This window comes from Octopus bimaculoides, chromosome 14, assembly GCF_046866305.1.
Source record: "Octopus bimaculoides isolate indiv1 chromosome 14, ASM4686630v1, whole genome shotgun sequence".
Classification (NCBI taxonomy): domain Eukaryota; kingdom Metazoa; phylum Mollusca; class Cephalopoda; order Octopoda; family Octopodidae; genus Octopus; species Octopus bimaculoides.
This window is the reverse complement of record NC_142941.1, coordinates 6,247,437-6,259,936: the sequence shown is the minus strand read 5'-3', so window position 1 is coordinate 6,259,936 and position 12,500 is coordinate 6,247,437. Positions and strand designations below refer to the sequence as shown.

Below are 12,500 nucleotides of genomic sequence, written 5' to 3'. Positions count from 1 at the left end.
ATCCTGAAATAAACAGTAAAATCGAAAGATGAAAGTTGGCTGATAGTTGTGAACGGCGCAATAGACTTGGAATGTATTGCAATTAGAGATAGTAATTAATTATTTATGAACATTATTGAATGATAGATCTTTTTTCATTAGGATCCTAGATATGATATGTGTGTGTGTGTGTGTGTGTGTGGGGTGACAAGCATTTGCTTAACCCATTACCTACCAGTGATCTCATATGAGATCACTTAAAAATTACAAATTTCGTAATTATCTGTCAATATTTACACATATCTAACCTTTTTGCTATATCTACTAGGTATATTTCTCTGATATTCAAATGAGGTTTGCTAATTTTTCACCCAATATCTCGCTTATTTCTATTTAAAATGTTAGACTTCTGAAGGAATCTTCTAAATCTATTCAGAAAAGGCAGCCATTAAAGAAATATATATTGAACAGAAGAACACCAATTTACCTGTGTAAGGCAAGGAAACTCTTCATAATTTTCATCACAGTCTGGAACCTAAAGAAATGAAAAAATTAGTTTAAATCTCAAGTTAAGCTTTATGTTTATGTTGACATAAGTAAATTTTAAAAAACATCTTAATGCTTTCACAGAAACCTTTAAACACCGATTTTTTTTTTGATACCCTGTGGGCTGAACTGTCAAAAGGCAGATGAACTTAAGAGATGGCCCGTAGCCTTCCAATTACATGATTGATACATGTGTGTGTGTGAGGATTTAGAAATTTCTGGTGTGGTGCCAAGGGATGCATTTAGCCTACCAGGGTGGCTTGGACTCTAAGATATGGTGAAGGCAACTAACCTAGGAAATGGAAATCACTAACAGAAAAGTCTGCAACATATTGTTTATTGAGTTTGTAGTAAACTTTTTCACCAGCTTTCTTGGAAATCCATTATATGATATATATTATAGATGCAGGTGTGACTATGCAGAAAGAAGCTTGCTTCCCAACCACATGATTCCAGATTTGGTAGACAGAATTGGAAGATAGAAGTGGATATGCTAGATGGAAATTGAAAGAAGCCCATCATATATATATATATATATATATATATATATATATATATATATATATATATATATATATATATATGTGTGTGTGTGTGTGTGTGTGTGTGTGTGTGTGTGTGTGTGTGTGTGTGTGTGTCCTTGTGTTGGTATGTTCATGTTCCTGTAACTTAGCAGTTTGGTAAAAGAGATCAATAGAATAAGTATCAGGCTTTAAAAAGAAAAGTCCTGGGGTCAACTCATTCAACTAAAATTCTTCAAAGCAGTGCACCAGTATGGCCACAGTCTAATGACTGAAACATATAAAAGATAAAAAAATATGCTTAAAGATTTTGTTGTTTGTTTAATCAAAAATTTGGCAGCTGCCCACGCAGCTCGTTCCATCTCAGCCATATTGTTTAAGGGAAATGCAAAAACCAATATAACTTGGTGCCAGTGATGCTATTAAAGGTGAACTCAGAATGTAAAGAGCTGGAACCAGTACAACAGAATAGTTTGTCCAATGCTCTTGTGATTCCACCAATCTATTATCTTGGACTGGTACATTGTTTTATTGGTTCAGGAAGGGTGAAAGACAACATTGATCTCAGTAGGATTTGAACTCAGAATGTAAAAACTTGCAACAAATATTGCAAGGCAGTTCTACTACTTCAGGAGTGACTAAAAAATTTTTGAAGACAGCGCTCAAGAATGGTTATCGTCCAAAGACTGCTACAAGTAACAGAATGAAAATGAGATGAAAGAATGTCTGAACATTGATTTAATATAAAATATCAACCTACCTGTGGGATTGGATTATTTCTTGGGAGGGATCCACTTTTGAAGTCCTGCAAACAGCCAATGAGCAATCGTGGTTATTAGATATTCAACATTAATAGGTCACAACAAGGAACAAGGGAATACAAGCATACAGTCACACACACACACACACACACACACATACTTATATACATATAACTGAAATTGCAAAGATAATCTGGTACTCGACTGAGGAAAGAAAACTCCGAATGACTCGTCCTTGTTTTCTTTGTATCATCTATCTGGATGTTTTGTTGTCCCATTTTTGTATCACCTAACTGTCAAGATGTTTTGCGTTCTTGTCCCATTTTGTATTTTATATATATATATCATCATCATCATCGTTTAACGTCCGCTTTCCATGCTAGCATGGGTTGGACGACTTGACTGAGGACTGGTGAAACCAGATGGCAACACCAGGCTCCAATCTAAATTTGGCAGAGTTTCTACAGGTGGATGCCCTTCCTAACGCCAACCACTCAGAGAGTGTAGTAGGTGCTTTTACGTGTCACCTGCACGAAGGTGATACTGGCAACGGCCACGCTCAAAATGGTGTCTTTTATGTGCCACCTGCACAAGCCAGTCCGGGTGGCACATAAAAGACACCATTTCGGCCATACATATATATATATATATATATATATATATATCTTATAACCTTGCCAGTCAAGGTTACAAAAGAAGCAACATTCATGCCGAATAGGCTACCTTAATTTTTTTTTTTTCCTTTCTATTCAAAGGGTGTTTAACCCAGTATATTATGGAATGAGATCATACACAGCTGTTTGTACACTGGTAATTTGGCATAGACTGCACACAAAACCTCTTATAGGAAAAGTACTTTCTGATGCTGAGGACAGACAAAGATATAAACACACACACACACACACACACACACACACACACACACATTAAAATTTATTAATTGAAACCAAATGACATAAATAATTGCCCCCTCCTCAGATACATAAAAAGAAATATGCCCACATGCATAAGCAGAGAGGGAGATAAGTACTAAAATGTCTGATGTCAAATAAGTCAGCAAAGGACATGATGGGAGGTAGTTTGGTTCAGGGTTGGGGGTGAGTCATTGTAACATGCAAGTGGAGAGCATATCATATATAGCACTTGCTGGACAATGGAACAAATTTAAAGGTCCTTACTTTGGAAAATTTTGGTAGACCTAATGGCTTTTTCTGTGTATCTGACTGAAATATATAATAGAACTTTTGATAAATTATGAATTTATAAAGTCTATTTTATTTTTGATGATGTTACTGAAATATGTAAATGCATTTTTATTAACAAACTAAATTACATTGTCACCTTGGTAATGAACTCAGCAAAATTTTGCAAATTTTCAAGTAAAATACCTGTGCCAATACATACACACACACACACTTACATACATACATACATACACCTTCCCCTTCCCCCTTCATCGTCAACACCCCCTCATAAGCTCATCCCACCACACCCCAACACACTCCTACTCTACCTTCCCACTCCACCCCATCCAATTCCTTACACCCACCACCCACCCCCTACCCCACCCTCAGCCTAACCCACACTCCACCCATGCCTTCCCCACCTCCCAACACCCTCACATCACACCACACCAATACCCTCGCATTACACCACGCACACACTACAACTGACCAACTACTTTCTCCCTTCCCCATTTTCACACTACATACGTCAAGATCACCAGCATTCTATCTCCCCCACACAGCCCCTCGTTCATCGATCACCGTTTGTTATCTCCCCCTTTTCTTAGCTCTCCTGAAAAAAGAATTTCTAACTTCCGGTCAGCCATTGTTATGATCAGCCATTATTATGATTGACCGTTGACTGGACACTATTCAATTTTTTTTCTCCGTGTTTTTCTCCTTGTCTCTGTATTCTTTCTGTTGAAGAGCGTAGCTCAAAACGTCAAAGACTTTCCGTATTCCCGAGCGTCATACTAATACATCCTTTTGTTATTTACACCACCTGTCCTCGTCTGTTGTTGTTTTTTCGTATATTCTCCTACATACACACACACACACACACATATATATATATATATATATATATATAAGGACTTTCGAGCGAGATCGTTGCCAGTGCCCCCGGACTGGCTCTTGTGTGGGTGGCACATAAAATGCACCATTTTGAGCGTGGCCGTTGCCAGTACCGCCTGACTGGCCTTCGTGCCAGTGGCACGTAAAAGCACCCACTACACTCTCTGAGTGGTTGGCGTTAGGAAGGGCATCCAGCTGTAGAAACTCTGCCAAATCAGATTGGAGCCTGGTGTAGCCATCTGGCTCACCAGTCCTCAGTTAAATCGTCCAACCCATGCTAGCATGGAAAGCGGACGTTAAACGATGATGATGATGATGATTCTACAATCATTAAGGGGTGCATCAGGGTGCATTTTGTGCTGCCTTGCTACACCCATGTCAGTAATCACTGTATAAATCAAAGAACTGAATCTAGGTAATTACTTACTTTGTATTTGTTCCGTGCGGGTGGCAGGGGCGGAGCATTCTTCTTGGGTATCTGGAATGGTGAAAAAAAAAGGTGAGCAATAAAACAAACAAAACATTTACAAATCTTTTTAACTGAGGTATCAGAGAGCTGTTGGTAAGAGGAAGATTAGGGTATCGAGTTTCATTGCATTTTATTATCTGGCACAAAGAAAGAGTATTTAATTAAAATAGTCATCTATGTATCATTCATGCTGTTGATAGGCCCTGTTACAACAGTATTTGTTCTGAGATAACATCTCTTCTGAAGTTGCTAAGAGATGTTATTTCGGGACAAGTACTGCAGTCAACTGGCCTATCAGCAGAATTCTTTTATTTGTTTCAGTTATTTGACTGCAGCCATGCTGGAGCACTGCCTCAAGTCGAGCAAATCAACCCCAGCACTTATTCTTTGTAAGCCTAGTACTTAGCCTATCGGTCTCTTTTGCCGAACCGTTAAGTTACGGGGATGTAAACACACCAACATCAGTTGCCAAGCGATGTTGCGGAGACAGACACAGACACACAAATATATATATATATATATAATCCCTGTATATTTATGATGATAAATGGTTTTACCGATAAAGGTTTTTTCATACTGAACTACTTGGCAAAATTGTTAATTGTTAATTCTATTATTAATTGACGATTCCCTGCCCTTATTCTTGTATATTTTATATTTGATATCTCTAAGTTAGATGGTTAAACCGTAATCCCTCCACACGGGACTTCTTTTCATACGGGACTATTTGTGACGCACATGGAATGGATTTCTTTGGGGTGAGATGCCTGAACTCACTGGCCGATGAATTCGTAAGTGCCTTTCTTATCGTTGATTTTTGGTGTCACATGGCCAAAAATTACCGTGAATTTTTTTAGAGACACTTTCAAATTTATCAGAATATTTGGACTGAAGATTGGAATAGTGAAATTTTCATTCGCTTAACCATGAAACGATTCGTATCCAATTAACTAAAGACTTGTTTTGTTTACGCTTTTCCCTCCGGTTTTTGTTCTATGTGTGCCATAAATATCGCCATCAGTTTAGAGAAAAATTTGTAGTTTAGAATCAGTAGTCCTTTGACTGCTATTTCTAAATTTTCAGTATGTTGGAGAAGCAACTCAATGCTAATCCCTGTATATTTATGATGATAAATGGTTTTACCGATAAAGGTTTTTTCATACTGAACTACTTGGCAAAATTGTTAATTGTTAATTCTATTATTAATTGACGATTCCCTGCCCTTATTCTTGTATATTTTATATATATATATATATATATATATATATATATATGATGGGTTTCTTTCAGTTTTCATCAACCAAATCCACTCACAAGGCTTTGATTGGCCCAAAGCTATAGTAGAAGGTGCCATGCCATGTACGTGTGTTCTTTTAGTGAGGGAGAGAGAGAAAAAGAAAGAGAGAAAGAAAGAGAGGGAAAATAGATAGAGAAGAAAGAAAATGATAGATGATGCCTGGTTTTAGTTTCACTTTGAGGGATAAACAGACAGAATCTCTTTGAAGTAGCATGGCAGAGAGACAGAAAGGCACACAGACAGAATACAGAGGTGGGGGGGGGGGAGAGAACAGAGGAGACACAGAAATAAAATCATAGAGAGATAGTGTCTGGTTTTAGTTTCACTTTGTTGGACAAACAAACAAACAGACAGAATCTCTCTTTTATATATATATAGATACAAGGCACAGAGAAACCTACAACTCCAAGAGTTACATGTGACCTTCAGGGGACCTAGGTGAGACCTTTGAAGATTTAAATACAATCTTTTGGGTTTTAAGTTCAAACTTCTGGAAGATGTTTGACGTTTGCATTTATAAATACATTTTCATTGATTTACATAGCACTATTCTGAAAATATCATTAAAAAATTAGTTTACATATTAATTTCTGAGGTGAATTATTTATAGTTACATTTTACACATTAAATGGAATTACATTTACGTATTTGTTTTGCAAAATTCTTGGTGTGAAATCGTGTGTTGAAACAGATATTGTTATAGTTGGGGATGGTAATTTTTGCCAGTAAACACACACACTGTTTATCTGATCTTCACCTTAACTTTATTATACCTTATCATCATCATCATCATCATCATCATCATATAGCATCTGCTTTCAATGCTGGCATGGGTTAGACCAGTAGTTCTCAAAAACTTTCAGACTGCCCCTCCCCTTGACATCCACCCCACATTCCTAGCACCCCCACCCCAACTAACCATCACAAACACAGACCTCTTTCTGAAACAAATTCAAAGCAACTGTGTTTCACAAATAAAACTTGACCTAATGAACCCATTATTTTGTTGCTTTTACATGAATTGCTACAGCCATTATCACCCCACTTTTCCTCAAATCTCACTTGGAACTTTTCACCCCTCCCCCCCGGGGGGGGGGGGGGCAATAACGCCCACTTTGAGAACCATTGGGTTAGACAATTTGACTGAAACTACTAAGCAGTTGGACAGCAGGTTCCAATCTAATTTGGCATGGTTGGCTGAATACCCTTCCTAGTACCAACCACTACATACTAACAAATAGATAATTTCAGTGGGATAATGTTTTGGTGAGGAAGGACTGGAAAATAAAGGGGTTAGAGAGGAGTACAGGGAAGATGGACACTATAGGGCAAGTGACCCAGGACAGGCTGAATGGTTGATGACATTTGACCAGCCAGCTCTGAGGGTCAGATACCATAGTCATAGCAGGAAATGAATTTATTATTATTATTATTTGTTTATTTGTCCGAGTTCTTTCATCCCACATTATATGACCCCTTCAATGATTTTCTGTTCCTTCTCTCTCCTCTTTTATATTCTTTATTATATTAAAATAGATTCGAGGAGGCCTCAAATATTTCCTGTCTTTGAACTTACGCCTCGCCTCCCTTGTCCTAAATCTGTAGCCTTGTGTCAATAACAACAAAAATAAGTCACAACAACAAGAGCAACAACAACAACGACAGTTACAACAATAATAGTACAACAACAACAACAGCAACAACCACAAAAACAGCAAAAATACTTACGATAACAGTGTCGGTTAGTGGTTCATACATCTGCAGAGAATTAATTGAATAATTGATTAAATAATTAAACAAAAAGTTATAATGAAGCATAGGTCATTAGGTTAATAAAGGGATCAGTCAACACGACAATACAACAACAGGTCAAAGGTTAATTGACGAACAGAAACAAAGTCCAAAATTATTCATGTTACAAGTAAATCTATCGACATCAATGAAGGCTTATAAACCTTGAAAATTCACTGTCTACTGGCATAGTGTAGTGGATAAAGGTATTGCTAAATGCAGTACAGTCACCTAGAGGTTCTAAGTTCAAACCCAGGCAAGGCACTAAGGTGAATCACAAGACACCTGAAGAAGGCTGGATCCAGCATAGTTTGTTTTCTTTCTCAATTAAGACTATGTCCAGCTTCCTATTCTCTTTCTCATGGTCGCACTGAATCATAAAATCCCATAGGATCTTGGCATTTCCATTTTCGACAATGCCTTCAGGTTTGTGGTTGTACCAATTTTTTGCTGTCAAGTCCATACTTGTTGCAAATTGTCCAAAGGACAAGCCTTCATTAGAATTAACTAATTAATTAATTATAGAACACAACGGAAAGTACTAGAAATATTGTGAGGTTATAAGAGGGGGAGTAAGAAGTAGTAAAGTGGGAGGGGGCAGAAGGATAACAGAAACATTTACTTACCTCCCCGTCAGATTTATCATATTCAAAAGTATCATAGTTCTGAAAACGAACAGTACAAGCATGTGATAGTAGCGATAGCAATGGTGTTAACAGCAACAACAGAAATAATAACTACAAAAATAACAACAACAGAAGTAACATCTACAACAACAATCACAACAACAGCAACAACGGCTTGTACTATGATTTTGCTAATTGTTATAATTACTTATGTCCAGCATCGGATTAAAAATTGAGAAAAATAAGTATGTACTTAGGGCATCAAGGAAAGGAGGGGGGCACCGGAGAAATGGCAAATGGTTTACAGCAGGGGTTTTCAAACTTTTTGACTTGCAGACCCCTTTATATTTCAGGCTTTACCTTAGGACCCCCTTATAAACGCTTATGAAATTTATACATAAATATTTGCTTAAAATAACATATTTTTACATTTATTTAATTAACAGTATTTAACAAATAGGTTTATTGTCAATTAAAAGATTTTAATTAAAAAACATATATAAAATCAAATTGCCCATAAAAAGCATCTGCTGTCCATGAACCCCCTGTCTTGTCCTTGCGGACCCCCTGTGGTCCGCGGACCACAGTTTGAAAACCCCTGGTTTACGGCACAAAAGAAATCACTTTAAGCCTGCTGAAATGATATTCAAAGTGGTTTCTATGATTGGAAATATAATTTCAAAATGTTCATGGTGTTATAATGAGGATCTGATTAATGATTTTGCAATTAAAAGCAGTAAGAGAAAACTTTGCAAATATAAAGTGGAAATATGCCAAAATAATCAGTGTTTTCCATCTTGCTGTTGGTTTCGTTTCATTTTGAAAAATAAAAAAAATATATTATATATCCCCTAATATAATAATGAGCATAATATTTTTATGTATATTTGTGTATACATTTTTTATGTATATTTGTGGAGCTTTAGGTGTTTTGGCTCAATAAACACGCATAAACACACATAATGCACAGTCTCTTGACACACAAGGCCATGTGCCAAATGTGTGTGTGTGTGTGTATGTACCTGCAACTTAGTGTTTTGGCAAAAGGTACCAATAAAATGAGTGTCAGACTTAAAAAATAAGTATTAGAGTCAATTTGTTCGACTAAGCCCTTCAAGTCAGTGCTACAGCATGACTGCAGCCCAATGACTGGAACAATTAAATGATAAAGAAAATAAAAGATATATTTACTTCTTGGTCGCCAAGCATCTTTACAACCTTGTTCTTTGGGTGAATACAGTCTGGAATAATAGATGAAAGAAAGAATGAGAACTGGAAACAGGAATGACAGCTTATGTTGGTAATCTAAGATTAGAATGAAAAACTGGACAAAATGTAATAGAAGTCTTGATCTCTTCTGATTAACTGTTTAGCATTTAACCCTTTCAGTACCGTATTTCTTTTGAGATGTTCTGTGTTTCTTTCAATTACTTTAAATATAACAAAGAATTTAGTAAAATAACTTAGTTATCATTCAGCTAGTGTTAAGAACATAAATTGTGACTAAGGTTTGGTGGAAGATTTTAATTCAAAACATATGGAAACAAGACATTTGTACTCAGAGCCAGAGGTGATTTCAGCCAGGTTGGTAACGAAAGGGTTAAAAATTGTTTCTCTATTATATATCTTGACTCTTTTGTTACCATATTTCTTTTGAGATGCTCTGTGTTTCTTTCAATTAATTTTAAATATAACAAAGAATTTAGTAAAATAACTTAGTTATCATTCAGCTAGTGTCAGGAACATAAATTGTGACTAAGGTTTGGTGGAAGATTTTAATTCAGAACTTATGAAAACAAGACATTTGTACTCAGAGCCAGAGGCAGTTTCAGCCAGGTTGGTAACGAAAGGGTTAAGAATTGTTTCTCTATTATATATTTTAACCCTTTCATTACTGTATTTCTTTCAATTAATTTTAAATATAACAAAGAATTTAGTAAAATAACTTAGTTATCATTCAGCTAGTGTTGGGAACATAAATTGTGACTAAGGTTTGGTAGAAAATTTAAATTCAAAACTTAATGAAAACAAGACATTTGTACTACAGAACCAGAGGCGGTTTCAGCCGGGTTGGTAACGATAGGGTTAAACAAGTGGTTCCTGAACTGGGCGGTATTGACCCCACCCCTGGGAGTGGTGGAAAGTTCTAAGGGGGCATTAAAGAAAACTGGGGCGATAACAGGGTAGCGATTCGTGTAAAAACTGGGGTGATAATGGGGTAGCGATTCATGTAAAAACAACAAAATGAGTTCATTAAGTTAAGTTTTATTTGTGAAATACAGTTGCTTTGAATTTGCTTCAGAGAGAAGTTTATGTTCGTGATGGCTAGTTGGGGTGGGGGTGCTAGGAATGTGGAGTGGGTGTCAAGCGGGTGGCAGCCTGAAAAAAGTTTGGGAACCACTGCTTTAAACCAACCATTTCTGGCCCAAATATTCTGTTTTATGTAAAAACTGTCCAGATCTAGACTCTCACACCCACCTACAGTGTCATTCTAAAAATAAGCAATCACATCATTGAAATCAAATACGAACTACATATATATAAGATATATATATATATATATATATCTTGGCTTGACTTTGTGAATGAAGATTAGGAAGGTTGTCCACGTTGTCTGCAGGCACACTCATGGTTGACATTTTATACACACACACACACACACACACACACACACACACACACACACATATATATATATAATGGATAATAAAACAAATGGTTTACACCTGGTAGCTTACTGTTAAAGCACATTCACTTTCACAGTGATTGTTATGTATATGGTAAATGAAAGACGGAAGATGGAATATACGAGAATTTCTTATTAATCGTGACAATTGTTTTGACACATCTAGCATCGATCCCCCTGTTTTCAAAATTAAGCGTATTTCAATAAAAATCTGGGAAGAAAAGGTTTAAAGCAGGAGACAGATGAAGTCCACCAGAATAATACTCCTGAAATGCTACCAGATAGCTTTAGTTTAATAATATTCACTCACAAGGCTTTAGTTAGTGTGAGGCCTTGGTAGAAGATCCTTAAAGAACCTTAAACCATGCAGTTGTTAAGAGAACTTCTGAACTACACAACCATGGTAGCTTGGGTTTAATCTTCAATATCTGTATTTCATTACCGTCATCATTGTTTAATGTTTGTTTTCCAGGCGGGCATGAGTTGGATGGTTCCTACAGGGACTTATGAGTAAGGGGAGTGCTCCAAGCTCCAATGTCTGCTCCAACAGGATTTCTACAACCGGATGGCCTTCATAATGTCATCCACTTCACTGAGAGAAGTTGGTGCTTTTTCATGACGCTAATACTTGTAACTCAAGTAACTCACATAAGATCCCAAAATTCCTGCCCCACACTCAACTAAGTGGGGATGTAGTACTAAGGATGGTTAAAAAAAATTATGACAGAGAGACAAGAGCAAGTGTCTTGCTGAAGATGAGATACACGGATATTCCAGATGGAAAGAGGGAAAGAGATGGTGTTGCAGGTACAAAAGGCTTAGCAATGATTCACAAGAGGGAATCACATGATAGCTTGTACCAAGATTTTGCTTGTTATTTTAGGTTGCCTGTTTAGTCACAAGCAAACATCAAACACCTCAAATTTCCCACTGTTGGCTAATATGACTTCAAGGATGTAACATCTGAGAAGAGAGAGAGCGAGAGGGGGAAAGAGAGAGAATGAGGAGAGGGTGAGAGAGAGGAAGAGAGAGGAGAGAAAGAGGAGAGGTGGAGGAAGGGGAGAGAGAGAGAGAGAGAGATAGAGAGAGATGTACCAGTGTTTGCAGCTGAATGAACAGAACCAGAGTGAAATGAAATATTTTGACCGAGGACACAACACCACCACGTTGATCCAGGAATTGAACTCATAACCCAATGATGAGACCAACACTCTAACCAGTGGATCACATGCCTTCATACAGATCTGCAGCCTTGAATTTGCAAGTTGTGTCCAGTTATCCAGTGAAGGCAAAGCGGTTTGTGTCGCTGTATATAATTGTGGCGATTTTTAATTATGGCTTCAAAAACAAGGAAGCAAAGCGTTTGTGACAATGTATTTTGCTGTTGGCAGCAGCAGTATCATGTAGCAACAAGAGTGGATCAGCACGAAGCATTAGCAGGGATTTTAGAGTGATGAGTTCAAGTGTTTAGGTTGTGTGTGTGCGAGAGCGTGTGAGGGTACTATATATAATTTGGTAATGTTTGAGTCTCTGATTTCAGTTGTTCTCTTTATGGAGGGTTTGAAGGCCTGGCAGGATGTGTTGATTGTGGCTTCTAATTAGTGGATAAGAACAGAGTGTGGCATGGCAAGAGAGAGAGAGAAAGAGAGACATACACATTTCTTGCCTAAAGTCACCATCTTGTCCCCTATTCTTGCCTTCAGATGTAGGGGCTTTTTAGTCATGCTGGTGTCACAGAGAAAAGGT

General features: G+C 37.2%; 1 protein-coding gene across 12 annotated transcripts in view; it reads right to left on the bottom strand.

Moving 5' to 3' along the window:
- Positions 1-12,500, bottom strand: part of LOC106882076 (uncharacterized) — a 57,259-nt gene that overhangs the window by 20,079 nt on the left and 24,680 nt on the right. For 9 of the 12 annotated variants that reach the window (XM_089362211.1, XM_089362204.1, XM_089362209.1 and 6 more), the window contains exons 2-9: positions 9,260-9,309; positions 8,069-8,107; positions 7,380-7,409; positions 4,313-4,363; positions 2,986-3,030; positions 1,807-1,851; positions 467-514; positions 1-3 (exon numbers count right to left, since the gene is read on the bottom strand). The exon at positions 1-3 is cut by the window's left edge and continues 45 nt beyond it. In XM_089362211.1, the coding sequence (XP_089218337.1) occupies positions 1-3; positions 467-514; positions 1,807-1,851; positions 2,986-3,030; positions 4,313-4,363; positions 7,380-7,409; positions 8,069-8,107; positions 9,260-9,277 (279 nt within the window). In that variant the 5' untranslated portion in view covers positions 9,278-9,309. The remainder of the gene's footprint in view (positions 4-466; positions 515-1,806; positions 1,852-2,985; positions 3,031-4,312; positions 4,364-7,379; positions 7,410-8,068; positions 8,108-9,259; positions 9,310-12,500) is intronic. The other 3 variants (XM_089362207.1, XM_089362208.1, XM_089362212.1) reach the window with 1 other exon arrangement.